This window comes from Pezoporus flaviventris, unplaced genomic scaffold (genome assembly GCF_033815535.1).
Source record: "Pezoporus flaviventris isolate CSIRO_AGI_PZ_B2104156 unplaced genomic scaffold, CSIRO_AGI_Pfla_v1 ptg000001l, whole genome shotgun sequence".
Classification (NCBI taxonomy): domain Eukaryota; kingdom Metazoa; phylum Chordata; class Aves; order Psittaciformes; family Psittacidae; genus Pezoporus; species Pezoporus flaviventris.
In genome coordinates this window covers 61,094,301-61,111,241 of record NW_026892549.1, presented here as the reverse complement: position 1 = coordinate 61,111,241, position 16,941 = coordinate 61,094,301, and the positions used below count along the sequence as shown (strand labels likewise).

At 40.0% G+C, this 16,941-nt stretch overlaps 1 protein-coding gene across 2 annotated transcripts in view; it reads left to right on the top strand.

Annotated features, from left to right (window-relative positions):
* Positions 1-16,941, top strand: part of AGL (amylo-alpha-1, 6-glucosidase, 4-alpha-glucanotransferase) — a 38,827-nt gene that overhangs the window by 12,106 nt on the left and 9,780 nt on the right. The window contains exons 12-28 of one of the 2 annotated variants that reach the window (XM_061461539.1): positions 1,815-2,002; positions 3,507-3,630; positions 4,202-4,365; positions 4,839-4,940; positions 5,259-5,411; positions 5,492-5,642; positions 6,989-7,113; positions 7,218-7,330; positions 7,455-7,589; positions 8,091-8,221; positions 9,217-9,353; positions 10,886-11,019; positions 12,142-12,317; positions 14,071-14,173; positions 15,374-15,599; positions 15,989-16,100; positions 16,437-16,572. In XM_061461539.1, coding sequence (XP_061317523.1) covers positions 1,815-2,002; positions 3,507-3,630; positions 4,202-4,365; positions 4,839-4,940; positions 5,259-5,411; positions 5,492-5,642; positions 6,989-7,113; positions 7,218-7,330; positions 7,455-7,589; positions 8,091-8,221; positions 9,217-9,353; positions 10,886-11,019; positions 12,142-12,317; positions 14,071-14,173; positions 15,374-15,599; positions 15,989-16,100; positions 16,437-16,572 — 2,410 coding nt within the window. Of the gene's footprint in view, positions 1-1,814; positions 2,003-3,025; positions 3,150-3,506; positions 3,631-4,201; positions 4,366-4,838; positions 4,941-5,258; positions 5,412-5,491; positions 5,643-6,988; positions 7,114-7,217; positions 7,331-7,454; positions 7,590-8,090; positions 8,222-9,216; positions 9,354-10,885; positions 11,020-12,141; positions 12,318-14,070; positions 14,174-15,373; positions 15,600-15,988; positions 16,101-16,436; positions 16,573-16,941 lie in introns of both variants that reach the window. The other variant, XM_061461548.1, reaches the window with a different exon arrangement.

Genomic DNA, 16,941 nt, shown 5'->3' with positions numbered 1-16,941 from the left:
ACGCTAGAGCAGCTTGCTCCAAGCCCCTGTGTCCAACTTGGCCTTGAACGCTGCCAGGGATGGAGCAGCCACAGCTTCTCTGGGCACCCTGTGACAGTGCCTCAGCACCCTCACAGGGAAGAGCTTCTGCCTTAGATCCAGCCTGAACTTCCCCTGTTTCAGTTTGAGCCCATCACCCCTTGTCCTATCACTACAGTCCCTGATGAAGAGTCCCTCTCCAGCATCCTTGTAGCCCCCTTCAAACACTGGAAGCTGCTCTGAGGTCTCCATGCAGCTTCTCTTCTCCAGGCTGAACAGCCCCAGTATTCACAGCCTATCTTTTTGTACAGGAGGTGCTCCAGCCCCTGATAATCCTCTTAATTCATCTACAGCTTTTTGAGTGCTTTATACTTGTGTTGTATCTTTGGTTTGTGACACATGTTACTGAACCTGAGAATACATTGTGAAAATATGATACATAAGGGCACAAATATAGGACTTGCAAAACTATTGTGGCTAGTTCTGTAAATGGCCCTTACAAAAAGAATGGTGTTCATCCAAAGGAAGCGTTTTTCTGTCCATGTGGCTGTGTTGCCATTAGTGAAGATAAAAGGTCGGCTGTGCTTCAATGAATGCTTTTGGAAGTTCAGGTGAGTTACAGTCCCTGCTCTTTACTTACTAGTTTCATACTCTTGTGCATCTTTCATTGTATAGGCCCAATCAGTAAGGTGTCCATAATGTGAGCTTAGGAAATCAGTGTGGCTGAAAAACCATGTTTGCTAACCCAGGATTACTTTTCAGCAAGTTTCCTGATCTAATTCAAGCTTCAACGACTAAAATAACTTGTGGTGCATCAGTATAGCAGGGCTGGGAAAGCAGAAAGCAATGGAGTAGCTATGTCCTACTCATCCTGAGTGGTGCTGACCCTGCTTGTGCTTTGATCAGGTTTAGATAAGATGAATATAAATAGACCTTCAGAAGACTGATGGCTCAAATACAATTGTATTTCTCTTATGTGGGTCTGTATATTGACATTTCCATGTTTGTCCTGGATATTACATGTTGCAAACAGTGTGGGGTGTTGGTGTTTGGTTTTTAAGTGGTATATTGCTGCACTGTCAAATAAGTGATTTATATAGGCCAGAAATCATTTGGTTTAGATCTGACTGATTATTTAAGTCTTTGTCACAGTTAAATCTCCATAAGTGCATTCTGTGCAGTAAGTACATTACAGATGAACTCGGATTTAAAGATTTTTTGTTACTGATTGTATCAAAAAGAAGGCAAAAAATTAGTATGTGAAAGTAGGTGAGATGAAGGGTAACTATTTTCATACATACAAAAGCTATTTAGGAACTTTGTCTATTTAAGTGCCCTACAGGCCTAAGTACTTTGGAAATTTGCCTTACAGCATCGGTCTGCTGGTAACAGAAATGGAATTTGAAACTGTGGCTGTGGCAGTTTGTATATGGTAACACAGAGATATGCTTTTCTATTTGGCTGGTATAAACAACCCCAACTACTGATTCCCTTCATTTTTTTGCTGCCTTTTTCTTCTTTTTTTTCCTCTCAAGAACCGTTTTTATACTACTTAGAAGAATTAAAAGGATTTTTATTTCGATTTGAAGAATTAATATCACTATAGAAGTTATCTGTTCCCTTGGAGTACTCTGAAATTGTGTGTCAGTGTCGACTACGTAGATTTTGAGTTGATAACCGTTATTAGAATCTTTATTCTTCATCACAGTGTTCTAGGAAATGAAATATCACATTCTGGTTTTGGTACATGTTCTGTACTATACATATACGCTATAATGAATTTATTTCCCTTGCAGGCTCAAATGTTTACTTGAGAAGAGAGCTCATTTGCTGGGGAGACAGTGTGAAGCTGCGTTATGGTAATAAACCTGAAGACTGCCCCTATCTGTGGGCTCACATGAAAAAATACACTGAAATCACTGCCAAGTATTTCCATGGTGTTCGTCTTGACAACTGTCACTCAACACCCATTCATGTAGCTGAGGTATGTAAAATTAGGCATGTTTGTTGTAAAGCAGGTTCTGCCTTTGAACTCAGTCCTGCTCCACTGCTGTGGAATTTGCAGGATCTACAGAGCAGAGTTCAGGTGTGAATGAATCTTCCTCATAGCATAAGAAAGGTTTCTTGACTGGTGATGTTAGGTGTGGTTTCAGCTCCTTTAAGCAGGTCACAGAGGGGTATAGCTATTGTGTCTTTCACCTCTCTGCTTTAGCTGAAATACTACACATGCAGATGGACCTGGCTAAACTTTCCCTCACATATCTACAGACTAAGTGCAGTGACTGCCAAGGTGCAGTATGTCAGTTTTATCTGGGGTCATTGCCAAGACATGGTTCAAAGTCTTGGTGTGTCTTTGTCATACATATTTTTGCTATTGCTGAATTAATCAGGAAGAGGTTTACTTCCCAGAATTGAAAAGTTGGGAAAGAACACCTGCAACAAGTTGTCTGGCAGGCTTATTGTTACAATTAGTGCTTCTTGTTTACTATGGTGCTGACTCCATCCAGACATTGTACTTCCCTAGGAAATGAGCTTTAAGTAGAGTTTGAGTAGTACAGCTTGTCAGTGCATAGCCTTAGCTTGGTTACAGAGCTTACCCACATCTGTGAAGAGCTCTCTAAAACGAGTTGAGTTGTGCACACAGGAGCTCTTAAATGCAACCATTTCCAAACTTCTGCCATTCTTTCATTTATTGTTACTGGGTTTGGAATGGTAACTTTGAAGTCTAGAACTGAAGTCTTTACAGGTATCGCTTTTATCCAACCTTTGTTTTTCCATTTTGAGCTAAGTTTTGTTTCAAACCAAAGTTGTAATTAGCTTTAACTCTTTAAAAGAATTTCCTAGAATCGATTGTAAAATACAAATGTGCTTTTATCCATCTTAACTGCTAGGAATTTCTTTAATGAACAGCATATATGAGTTACTTAAGTTTGGTTACTGTTTGTGTTCATGATTGCATATATACAGCTGACAATGCCTTGCATTAAAAATGTATTACGATCTATAGGAGATGCTAGCGACAGCCAGATCAGTCAGACCTAATCTTTATGTGGTAGCTGAACTCTTCACGGGCAGTGAGTACATTGACAATATTTTTGTCAACCGCCTGGGAATTACCAGCCTGATCAGAGGTACAATAAGCAGATGGAAATGATGTAGGATTGTCATGTATGGTTTGGGGTTTTTAATGTGAAACTAACATTGGTATGCCTTTTTTTTTCCTTAAATATCCATGTTCTTTGCTTGTGCAATTACCTCTTCTTCATTTTCTATTTAACTTGCCTGTGTTTTATGCTACTTCTTGATTTTTGCTTATGTTTGTGTGTCCTCTTCTGTGTAAGAACTTTTTTGTTCCTTAATTTTGCTGGTTTATCTTTGCTGCATGGCATTTTCCTATTGTCCACTCCCTGCCTAGCTTTGAAACTTGTCCTTTTTTTGTATCTACCTTTCCCCCCTTTCTGTGGCTTTTTTGGCTGTGCTTTTTGCAGTACATGCTGGACACAGCTAGGAAATTGCGAGCCAATTTGTATGTAGTGGCTGAGCTGTTCACTGGAAATGAGGAGCTGGACAATATCTTTGTGAATAGGCTGGGCATTACCTCCTTAATAAGAGGTAGGCTTGCTCTGTGTGTACTGTGTTCCCAACAAGAGATGATAGATGACATACATGCTTGTTCCAAGGAAAGGTTGCTTCTGCATTATGCACTATGAATTTCATACTCTGTGCAGCTAGAAGTACATTTTTTTGTATTGTGACTTCCTTGATACTTCAGCAGAAAATACAGTACTAGCTGTAAAAGAAGACATCCTGTATCAGTTTACAGGTGGTTAAATATTTCCCTCTTATTCTAGTGAGGGAAGAGGTTGTAGTGCAGTTCTGCTGTGCAGGTGCTGCATTGTGTCTGACTTCTGTCACATCAGTTTCTGTGAGGAACAGTTTGAGATCTTTTTTTTCTCCCTTTTCCCCCTTAGCTTTCTCTACCTTAATCTATGACACTGACTAGCTCAACAACTCCTGGGTTGCACATTCATACTGGAGCATATAGTTGTATGCAATTTTTGTGTTTTTTTAATGATAGAACACACCAAAGTAACAACTGTGAAGTGCTGCATTAACATCTTTCTGCATGTTTTACTCCATGGTAGTTACTCTTATGCAAATGTCTACCTGTTTTGTTCTTTAGAGGCAATGACTGCTTATAATAGCCATGAAGAAGGAAGGTTAGTTTATCGTTTTGGAGGTGAACCCGTTGGCTCTTTTGTTCAGCCGCATTTGAGGCCTTTGATGCCGGCTATTGCTCATGCACTCTTTATGGATATTACCCATGATAATGAATGTCCAATTCAGGTGAGCACCTAAACGAAACCCCAGAGTTTATATTGAATGTTTTCTGATTTGCTGTGCCTGAGCCATGAGAAGGCTTGGTACAAGCTGAATGTTTTCCCTGAGCAATATTGAGTGAAAATGTGTTTCAGTTCTTCAGGTTGTGGTGCAGAGAATAGAATTTTAGCACAACTCCCTCTGGTGCTCAGGATTTTTTCTTTTAAGGGAAAAAGCGTATAAAGCTGCTTCATGAGCTGGTTTGATTTTTTTCATTTCAGCCACTGTTTCTGCTTCTTAGCCTGTTCTCCTAAGCCACTCTACAGGAGAGAATGAGAGTGTGGTGGGAACTGGATGCTTATTTTCATGGGTTTCTCTCAAGTTGCTTTTGTTAATGCATTTGTAGTTACTTTTACTCCTCTTTTAAACTGAGAATATCTTCTGCATGCTGAATTGGGAGGGATGAATTATGTCTTTGTTCCACTGTGTTTTTAATGTAGCATCGATCCGCATATGATGCCCTTCCCAGCGCAATGATTGTTTCCATGGCATGCTGTGCTACAGGAAGCACCAAAGGCTATGATGAACTAGTACCACACCAGGTAAGTGTCTGCAGTTGAGCTCTTCAGTTCTTTTTAGATATGTAAGCTTTGTTCTTCTCCTAGGACATACTTTTATGCTGTTTATTTGAAATTTCAAGCAGTTAACTGGCTGGCGTTACTTTGGATTATCTGATTTCATATGAAATTTGAATTGATTATATAGAATCAGCCAGGTTGAAAAAGACCTTTGAGATCATAAAGTCCAGCTGTTAAGCCAGCACTGCCAAGCCTACCACTAAAGCATGTCACCCCCAGTTGTTTGTTTGTTTTGTTTTTCCAGAGTAGCTGATATTTGCTTAAATCTTAATTTCTCTGCAGATCTCTGTGGTATCTGAAGAGAGGTTTTATGCAAAATGGAATCCAGCAGCACACCTGGCTTCTGGTGAAGTTAACTTCCAAACGGGAATTCTAGCAGGAAGGCTGGCCATTAACAGGCTGCATCAGGAGCTGGGGGCTAAAGGCTTTAATCAGGCAAGAAGTGAGAGTACCACTGTGATTTCTCTATATTCCTGTTGTGAGTGAGCACAGTTGCAATGGTCTGTCTTTTCTAGGTGTATGTAGATCAAGTTGATGAAGACATAGTGGCAGTGACAAGGCATTGCCCTAACACACACCAGTCTGTTGTGGCTGTAAGTCGAACTGCCTTCAGGGATCCTAAAACTTCATTCTACAGTAAAGAAGTACCTGAAATGTGTATCCCAGGTAATCAGATTTCTTTTCAAGAGATGGCAGGCATACAAAAAATTCAAGTTATTCTCATTCCATCCTTTTTATACCGATTTCATGTGTTTCAGATTGAGAATTTTCAGTATATAACACTCTTTTTATATGTACCAACATGCATCCACCAGAAGTGGTTAAATAAACCATAAGAAGCTTACCTTGCTTAGGGTTTTCAAAGGCATGTTGAGTCTGCTTTCTCTTAGAAGCTCCCCATGAGGGTGTGCTTTTGTTTGCTGTCTTGTTTGTGAGCTGGTAAGAAATAACAGCAAGAAAGTTAGTTGTACAGAGCTGGGGCAGGGATTGCTATTAAGTGCTATACTGTGAAGGCTAAAATACCATATTTGTAAGTCATTGATGTTTAGCTTCCTTGTGTATGACTATTTTTGTAGTTTTAAAATACATATTAAGAAACAACTTTGTAGTGCATAAGTTAATATAGAGATAATATTAATATTATGTATGTATTACCTCCATATGCAAGTATTTACTATACTTAATAGCAGGAAATTATAACAACTTCTATACACTACCTCAACACACTTCTGAAGCGAAGCTTTCCAAACTGGCTTTTTAAGTATATTCAGTTCTTTGTGTGCATGTGCCTGTTTTAGTCACATTACATGTTAAGACATTTACAAGCAGCTGCAAGACCTGTATACCTTAGTTTGTAGTTTACTGAAAGGATAGAGAAAATTGGATCATTTGAATAATAATGGTAGCTGTTACACTTTGAAGATAAAAATAGGATCCCAGACTGGTTTGGGTTGGAAAGAATCTTAAAGCCCATCCAGTTCCAACCCCTGCCATGGCCAGGCACACCTCATACTAAAGCAGCTTGCTCCAAGCCCCTGTGTCCAACCTGGCCTTGGACACTGCCAGGGATGGGGCAGCCACAGCTTCTCTGGGCACCCTGTGCCAGTGCCTCAGCACCCTCACAGGGAAGAACTTCTGCCTTAGATCCATCCATCTGTAGCTGCAGTTTGGAAACCATTCTTATGGTTTCTCCTATAAGGTAATAGAGACTAACAGATCAGGAGAAGTCAGTTTGTAATTCACTAATTGGTGGCTGATTTTATGGTTCAGTTATGAAATAGCAAAACTTTTAAATACAGTGCAACAGTGAGTGTGTAGTGAGTGTTTATAGGATATTTAAAACACTTCCTCACATCTGCTTGTTCTTTAGCTGTATAACAGACTTGTATTTTCAATATTTGAGGGTTTCATTCGGAGTATTTGGGTATTTAGTTTTAGGTTTTGCTTCATGTTTTCAAAAGAACCCCTTTTCAAGTATCTTAACAGCTACAATATGATTTAACTTTTCTTAGGAAAAATAGAAGAAGTAGTACTTGAGGCTCGGACTATTGAGAGAAGTGCCAGTCCTTACAAAAAAGATGAGCGTTTTGTAAATGGATTGCCTAATTTCACAGTGGAACTCAGAGAGCACATCCAGGTAGCCTCCTTCCCCTATGTTCTCGTGTAATACTTTGTCATTTGTGTTATTTTACCTTAGAAAAAACATTGAATTTCAGTTGCAAATGTGTTCTCTTTTCAAAGATCAAGGACAGTAAAATCATAAAGCAAGCAGGAACTGCCATAAAAGGGCCGAATGAATTTGTTCAAGAAATAGAGTTTGAAAAACTGACGCCAGGAAGTGTAATAGTGTTCAGGTATGTTGTTATAGCTGGGCAACAGCTGTGTTAGCAAACAGAATGATGGGCTGCTTTGCTTTGAGACTGGGGAATAGTTATTTGAAGTGCTCCATTTCTCCAAGTTATGCACTTGTTTTTACAGAGTTAGTCTTGACCCAAAGGCACAAGAGGCTGTTGGTGTACTCCGCAATCACTTGATCCAGTTCAGCCCTCACTTTAAATCTGGAAGTCTTCCTGATGATCATTCAGCACCCATATTAAATACGTTGTTCTCCTCGTGAGTATGCTTTCAGTTTCTAAAGTAGAACCGAGAGAACTACACTTGGGAGCAAAGAATGCTCTGCAAACTCAGTGAGGATTTTGTTGTTGTTGCTTCTGAGGGTAGATTTGGATTGTCAGAAGGCAACAAAAACTCTGAGAGATTCTTTTTGTGTATAATACAAGCAAGTTTAATACTTCAGAACTTCAAAACTTCCTGAGCTCTTTTGTTCATGTTCTGTATAATTGCTGCTTAAAGTGGACATGCTACATGGAGTACTTGTCAGCGTTGGGGTTTGACTGTTCAGGGTTTGTACTTAATACTGTGTTTCTAAATAAATAGTGAAGCAACAGAGCAGAGCATCTCAAAATTTAGGCTCTTAATTTACAGGATGAAGTGGTGAGTTATTTTGATTGAAGTCTGAAGCTAGCATTGTTTATGAAATCCTCTTCTGTCTTTCCCTACTGATGCTGCTCTTTGGGTTTAGAATTGTTTTTGTTTTCTCCACTGTTTTTAAAGTATTGCATCTAAACTGACTTTGGCTGACCTAAATCAAGTGCTGTATAGATGTGAGGCAGAAGAGCGAGAAGATGGTGGAGGCTGCTATAATATACCAAACTGGTCATCACTGAAGTATGCAGGCCTCCAAGGTAATAGTTTCAGCTTTCTTTTTTCTGTCAAGTTAAAAAAAACATCGCATACAGCTGCCCAGTATAGGTCATACCTTAATGCTGGTTTATGACTAGTGCCATTGTTTGAGTAAAGAACATAAGTGAGGGTTTTTTTCTGCTTGACCATGCTGCTAATCAGAGTTGTACCCAGAAAAATCATATACTAAACCAAAGCTCCTCTCTCTTGATACTCTGGGCTGCAAAATGAAGTTTCAATATGTGTTTTAACCCCAATGCCATTGCTTTTACAATAAAACCAAAATACATATATCTGCAGTGAAAAGTCACATTAATAAACTCAGCATTACTAAATTCTGAGCACTGTTGACCACTTCTCAAATGTATTAATTGCATCGTAGTTATTCCACAACTTTCGTAACTCTGTATGATGTATGCTGTGGAAACAGCTATTGAGTTGTATCCTACCTCATTGTGCAGACCAAGAGAATGCAGTTAAATTCGCAGAGAATCACAGAATCACCTGGTTTGGAAAAGCCCTTTAAGCTCATCCAGTCCAACCATTCCCAGTACTGCCAAGGCCACCCCTAACCCATGGCACTGAGGGCCTCGTCTCCATGGTGTGTGAACACTTGCAGGGACGGTGACTCCAGCACTGCCCTGGGCAGCCTCTTCCAATGCCTGAGCACCCTGTGGGGAAGGAATTGTTCCTCAGCTCCATCTAAACCTGCCCTGGTGCAGCTTGAGGCCATTTCCTCCTGTCCCATCCTTTGTTCCTTGGCAGCAGAGGCAAGCCCCTCCTGGCTCCATCCTCCTGTCAGGCAGTTGTAGGGAAAGATAAGGTTCCCCCTGAGCTTTCTCTGCTCCAGACTGAACTCCCCACGTTCTTCAGCCGTTCCCCATCACACTTGTGCTCCAGACCATCTGTTGCGCTGTGTACCTTTTCTTCCTGAATTGTACTTGCTATTTGTGATAACAGCGTGTCTTTTAATACAGAGTTGGGTTTGTATCTTCAGGGTTAATGTCCGTGATGGCAGACATTAGACCAAAGAATGATTTAGGTCATCCATTTTGTGACAATTTAAGATCTGGTGACTGGATGATTGATTATGTCAGTAATCGCCTGATTTCACGTGCAGCAGCCTGTGCAGAAGTGAGTAAAAATACTTACTTGGTGACCTTGGGGTTTTAAATGACTAGTTTATTTCCTTTTCAGTTGCTGCTCTGTTCTGAACTTCAGTCTGTCTGTAACACCTTTTGTCTAGGCAAGTTCTAGTAGGACTTCCAGGACACCATTTTTCTTCCCTCTCTTCAATCCTGTTTAAGAATAGACTGCAAAAGGAAAGTGAAAACTGCCTAGGGCATGGAGGGATGGATAGCTGTGGTGGAAAGGCTTGCAGGGTCCTTCCCTGTTTATTACTTTTCCTCACATAAAAATGAAGTAACTGTTATTTCTTTAAGTACTTTCAAAAGAGGGCCTGAACACCAGGTGTACATTATTATGATAGAGTTACTGTAAGATGGCACAGTCAATCACTGAGAAGACAGGGATTGCTGAGATTCAGGTTACCTGTATGCAGTCCTTTTCTTTCTTTGTCATATTTGATTTTCCTGCATGGCAATTGCTGTAGTTCACAAGATGAACTGATTTGAGTAACTTCCATAATGAATATAATAATAAAGGCTTTAGCATTCTTACTTCATTTTATTCCTGAAGTCAAGTGTAAGAAAGCAGAAGAATAGATAAAGCAGCTGATGTACTGAAGTGAATGTTGAGTTCGATTTCACAGACAGAGCTTTTATAGAAAGGAAGTTGCTCTGATACTTGCCAAATTTACTGCTCCTCAAAGACTATTGCATGTTTGTTCCTGTGTAGTTTTTGAGTTCTTTTGTAGTGTCTTACTCTGTTTTGCAGAAAATATAAAGTACCTATAGCGATAGGTACTTTCCCTTCCTAATTTCCAGGTTACAAGCACAATGTCATCATGTAATACATTGACACTTACTTTCTTCATCTGCAAGGTTTGAATCTCAAGTAACTTCCTAGTAGGTTGTCAAAATGCTTTTTTAACAGGAGAAATACTTCCTATGTGTTGAATGCTTTACAGTGACACAGAGGAGGTGAAGCTCCAGAATCTCGAGCCCTAGGCCCAGATCTGCAGTAATTTTTCACTAGTGGCTGTAAATAATTCAGCCTTCTGGTAATTTTTCTATCACTGTCTCAAGCTTCATCTCTTCAACCTTGTCTTTATAAGCAATGAGGAACCCTTCCCATGGGTTGCAGTGATGCTTTCCAAGTTGCAGCTTTCCTTTGCTTCTCAGTTTTGATAACTTCTTCGTGATATTTGGAGTTTTTCCTACCAGACTAGCAAAATATAAACTCTTTCTATAGTTGGTGGTTTTGCCCATTTATGACATAATAAATATAGCACAGATTTTTCCCAACTGCTTTAGGAGCAGGAGGGTGCAGCAGTTCTACCACAAATATCTATCATGGACAGCTTTGAAAATGTGAATGGTTGCATGCTGATGGTGGTGTTAGTAACAGAAGAGAATCTCATTTTTGTGGTAGCCAAGCATAACTTGGGTGTAATAAATGTACACATACTTCAGCTAGCTGCATCCTGAAAGCACTGGTTTTGAACCCTAGTGTTATCAAGTTCTGATTCTCTTGTATTTTAATAGGTTGGTAAATGGTTGAAAGCCATGTTTGTCTACCTGAAGAGAATTCCACGTTACCTCATCCCATGTTACTTTGATGCCATATTAGTGGGTGCATACACAACGCTTCTGGATGTCGGATGGCGTCAGATGTCTAGGTATGCTGGGCAGATCAGAGCTGTAGAGGTACCTGCACATATTTGCACCTTTTCAGTTTTATCTGCTGGAGAATGTGATTTAAATCTCTTCATACTTGTCCAGTGTCAAAGGGTAAAATAGGTAATGAATATCAAATCTATCTTCTACCGGTGGTGGTTTGGAAGGCTGAGGTTTTGCATAGCTATGCAGGGCTTGAATCTATAATTCCTGTTGGTGGTGTGCAGCAGGAGGAGGAAGTCTTAAGCCAGCATTTCTTTGCCAAGCTTCAGAAACCTTTTTTTGCTGTAATTTTAGTACAACTGCAACGATTCCTGAAGTTCAGGGAAAGAAGAATATAACCAGATTGTCCTTGGGCTGTTGCTTTGTTCAGTGTTTCTAACACAGCTGAATAACCTTTGTTATCTGAGCACTTTTCTTACTTCTTCAGATAACTGTTTAGTCTTCAGCATCTGCTTCTCTTTTCTCCCTTGGAAAGGGAAGGGAGATGGATTTAATGGAGGCTTTATTCTAGTTATGAGCACTCTGAGCAAGTCAGGTTTGGGGTGTTTTAAATACAGATGTTAAAATGGGACTAGAATTTGGAGTGGCAGCGAACTCCTGTGCAAAGGGGTACATTCCATAAAAAAAGGTTTGGGCCTGGACTTGTCAGGAACACAGGCTGCATTAATTTGGACAGTGTTCACTGATCTATACATTTTTATGTATGATAATATATATTAATATGCGGTGATCTTTCTTTAAAAAAAAAAACAACAGGTTTGACAGGAGCTCTTGTTCACGGTAAAATATCTTTCCTCATATTTTTCAGGTCTGAGGTCTCTATGAAGGCATCATGTAAACCAAGCTTTTGGTTTTGCCCTTTTCCCTAGAAATATTTGTCATCAATACTCCCACTGCCGTTGTTAAATTGAATTTTAAGACTAATATTGGGCATCCATTTTTGGGGGAAAAAATTGATTTACAAACTGAATCTTATGTACTGCAAAATAGAAATATTAACCCATTGTTAGTTTATTGTATTCATTATGCCTAATACTTACAGTAGTTATTGGTAAATGAAAAAGGATAGATTGATGTTGCTGAAAATGAATTTATTTTAATTGAATTATGTTGCATTGCAGCTTTGTGCAGAATGGATCAACATTTGTGAAACACCTTTCCTTGGGTTCGATCCAGATGTGTGGCATAGGAAGATACTCCTGCCTGCCAGATCTGTCTCCTTCCTTGCGTGATGTTCCCTATAGGCTGAATGAGATTACGAATGTGAAAGAGCAGTGTTGTGTTTCCTTGGCAGCTGGTAAGTGAGGACAATGTTAAAAGTCTTCCAGAATAGTTCAGCTGTCCTTAGTAACTGTATTTAGAAGTGTCTCCATTGTGTTTGGGATCCATTATGTCAGCAACCAGGAATAAAATGTAGGTATAAAACATAGGCAGCAGTTTTACTTGCCCTTCCCCTAGGTTTCAGGTTTAAAACTATGGGAGCTCTGTCTAGTGGTACTACTCTGAGAAACCCATTTTGTTACTGCTCTTGGGGAATGGGAGATGGAGCTTATAAACACTTTATTTAGTGGATATAGATAAAAATACCTTTCTTTATCATATATGGAGATCCATAAGTATGTTCTCTCTTTCCAGGAGACTTGCTTGAGATAAATAGACTTGGTGTGATAGGCTTTAGTTTATCTTCCTTTAAACATGGATTTAAAAACTGAATTGTAATGAAGTACAAGAGTGAATTCATTTTTCACAAGTTCTCAGAGAAAAAGAGCCTTTAGCAGAGCAAAACGCCTGATCTGAAACTCTCCAAAAGGAAAGAGCATAAAAGCAGTCAGCAAATAGTGCTTATAGCTCCTGATGTTCAGCCAGCATCTTGCAGTCTTTAAACTGGGCACTTTCCTATGTCCAAAGTATTATCTCCTGTGTTTAGTGGCCTAGAATGAATTCAGTTTTGTTCTGAGCTGGCCCATTCCTTTTCTGCAACCACAGAAACTTTTCACATCCACAGAGTCTGTGGCATCTGTGTCAATGGGATGTTTATTTCCTCCTTTCTGCCATCTGTCACAGAATTTTACTGCTTCTGGTTTCTGGGTTTTAGTTACATTCCATCTAACTGCTTTAGTGTTACCTAGCAGGAAAGAGGCACAGTGTTCCCTTAAACTGGTCATGAAGATTAATTACACCAAAGGGTTTGAGTTTACGTATTCCCTTCACATACTCAGTGGTAGTTGTGTCTCAGATTTTAAACTTGTACATGGATTCATTCTCAAGTGTTCTTGTCATGTACCATAAAATCCACAAGTGTGGAGGCAGAATTTGAGTGTTAGCAAATACTTTGGACAGGTAGGTGAGGGAAGTTGAAACGTTGTTCTGTCAAGCATGCACCAGCGGCTGCTGGTTTAAGACTTCACCAAGGGGAATTTTTTGTCCAGTAAGTTAAATTTTCAGGTTAATAAATGGAAGTAAACACAAGGATGGACCCTCCTGAACCATACTTATTAAGCTGTATCAGTCAGAATCATGAGTTAGGTATTAGAAGTCTGCAATAAGATGTAGTACTAGAAGCTGCTGGAAAAGAGAAGGAGGATTCCTTTTATACTGGCTGAGAACAGTTTTGGCCTGAACAAATGCATAGCGCTTCAGCCTTGTCCCCTTTGTACTACTGAGATGGATGGCCCTCCTGCAGTAACCCTGCTGACAAAGCAGTGTAAATCCTCACATAGCTCTGGCTTTTTGGTTGTTAGTTTTCTTTCTGCTCCTGTAATTAAAAGGGTGGCACTTGGTTAAGTTACAAAGTGACTTAATTAAAATGGGACTCTTACTGAGGTGAGAATTTCTGTTGCATGATCTCGAAATTCTAGCAGATGTTCTAAAATGAGGTTTTATTTAATTCTATCAAGAACTTGGCTGGGGAGATTGTTTCAATATCTTCATCTAGAAAAATCATGATAAACGTGAATATATTCTTACTTGTGATTATTTTATGTGTACGTGTGTGCATGGAGATTTCTGCTCTATCAACAAATGAGACAAACAATGACCTTTCTGTTTAGGTTTACCTCACTTTTCCTCTGGAATTTTTCGCTCCTGGGGAAGGGATACCTTTATTGCACTGAGAGGTCTAATGCTGGTTACTGGGCGCTATCTAGAAGCAAGGTAGGAGACTGGCTTAGATTCAGTTCTTCCTGGTTTTGCAGTTAGTTAGGAAAAAGGCATGGTCTCAAAGTAGGATGACACACAGGAGTTAGAAGCAGTTGATGTGCAGTATAAAACTGTAATGGCCCTGGATGGATTTGGGAGCACTCCCAAAGTGAAATTCAATACTACTTAAATGACTTTCTCTTGCTTGCTTAGCACCATGAACCCAATGTTCTGTATAGATTAAGGTAGTTCTAATTCCTGTAACACTACTTCTTATCCTTAAACAAAGCCACTGTGTTTCGCATGTACCCGCATCATTGTTGCATTAATTTGATACTTTGTTAATATTTAATTTGGACAGAGGTTGCCACATGATGCAGACATAAATATTGGCTTAAACTGATTGGTTTAAGTTGGTATTTGTTCATGCTGTTGTACATTTGGCACAGGCTGCCCACAGGAGTGGTAAATGCTCCATCCCTGGCAGTGTTCAGGGCCAGGTTGGACAGAGCCTTGGGCAACATGGTCTGGTGTGAGATGTCCCTGCCCATGGCAGGGGGTTGGAACTGGATGAGCTTTAAGGTCCTTTCCAACCCAAACCAGTCTGGGATTCTATGATAACTATTACCTTTCTCATGCAGTAAGATCTGCAGTCTACTAGTATGTTTATATTCCCTTCTAAAGCTGGATGGAATTCATGTTTTATTCAAGGTATGTGCAAGGGTTCTCAAATGAAACTCCTCATAACTTCAGTTGCCATCACCTCTTTGTATCTTAATAGGAAATTCCGATCTACTCCTGCCCTCCATCCCCCTTCCACCCCAGATCCCCATCAGAATGAATTCCAGGGTAAACAATGTCAATAAAATCCTTCCCTGTGACCTTGGTGGGATTTGGATATAGGTTCTATAGTGTTAGCTATGAAAAAGCAAACTAGCTTTGTCATATCAGCAGATGTTGTATGTTTTGCACAGACTGACTCGAATGCATGCATGTTGGGGAATTGATAGGGAATAGAGGTTTTATTATAGAAGAAGTAATGCCAAATGAAATAACTTGTAGCTTTCACCAGCAAACTTCTGGCATCTCTCTTTGAGATCCTGTGTGTCTCCTTGACCCACCTTGCTAAAAACTTGTATGCTTTGTACTTAGTGCTCAGTCCAGTAAGGGTCTTGAAAGTAACTTAGTCAAGACTGTGTTTTTGTTTTGTTCTAGAAACATCATTTTAGCATTTGGTGGGACTTTAAGACATGGTCTCATTCCCAATCTGCTTGGCCAGGGGACACATGCGAGGTACAACTGTCGAGATGCTGTATGGTGGTGGCTTCAGTGTATCCAGGACTACTGTACAATTGTGCCAAATGGATTAGACATTCTCAGGTGTCCTGTTTCTCGGATGTATCCAACAGATGACTCTTCTCCTCAGCGTGCGGGCACTGTGGTAAAGATCCCTTCTGATTTAAGTATTTCATTAGGAATGTATAGTTGTGTTAAATCTTGTGTTTATGGTGAAATTTGAATTCCATATTTTAGGCACTTCTTGCTTCACCTGCATCACGCGATTAGACAAGTGTGGGGAGTAGGATGGAGAGAAAAAATTCCATGAGCTTCTAAATTTGTTCTTTGCTTTTTGCCTTGGAATGTTAAAGTATTAAAATTTGTATGCAATGTATTGCCATTGACAAAGATGCTACTGAAAATAATAGATGGGGCTTTTCAAGCCTCAAACTAGAGGCTAAGAATTGCTACTTGTTTGCACATTAGATACAGCCTTTCTGCTCGTTTTTCATCTTGCCTTTCACGTATCATCCCAACATGCAATCCATCTAGGATCAGCCACTCTATGAAGTAATACAGGAAGCAATGCAACGACACATGGAAGGCATAAATTTCCGCGAAAGGAATGCCGGTCCACAGATAGATCAAAATATGAGAGATGAAGGTAACAGAACACTTGCTATACAATTTAAAAGGTGCTGGTTATGGCTTATATTTGTTTAGGTCTTGAGTATGTTTCTGAAAAACTAATAATGTTTAATGCAACTAAAACTATATTTATTTAAATACATTTATTATCAGCAACTGTTACATGTTGTGGTACAAATTATCCTTAAATAAATCTTGACTTAAGTTAAAGTTGCTTCAGAAACCCACCTCAGATCTGTTGTTTGGAGGAGGGTTTGGTTTATTTAGAAGGTTTGGCGTGGGGAAGAGGGGAGAAGTTGGGGGTTTGTTTTGCTTAAAAAATGACTTCACATGTGATACTCTTTCTTGGCAGGTTTTAATGTAACTGCAGGGGTTGACCATGAAACTGGCTTTGTCTTTGGAGGGAACCGTTTCAATTGTGGCACTTGGATGGATAAAATGGGAGAGAGCGACAGAGCTCGCAACAAAGGAATTCCAGCTACTCCAAGGTGTGAAATCCAGGCTGGGAAGGGGAGGATCTTTGAACGGAGGGGAGTTTTAAACTTCAGTTCTCCTGCAGAATCATAGAATACACTGGGTTGGACAAGACCTTTAAGGTCATCCAGTTCAACCATTCCCAGCACTGCCAAGGCCACCACTAATCCATGGCACTGAGGGCCTCGTCTCCACAGTGTGTGAACACTTGCAGGGACGGTGACTCCAGCCCTGCCCTGGGCAGCCTGTTCCAATGCCTGAGCACCCTGTGGGGAAGGAGTTGTTCCTCCGCTGGCACAGCTCGAGGCCTACTGTGCCTTCCATTAACACATCTGAGAGGTGGTCTCTCAAATATTCTAACAGTTTGTGCCTACTAAAATGTT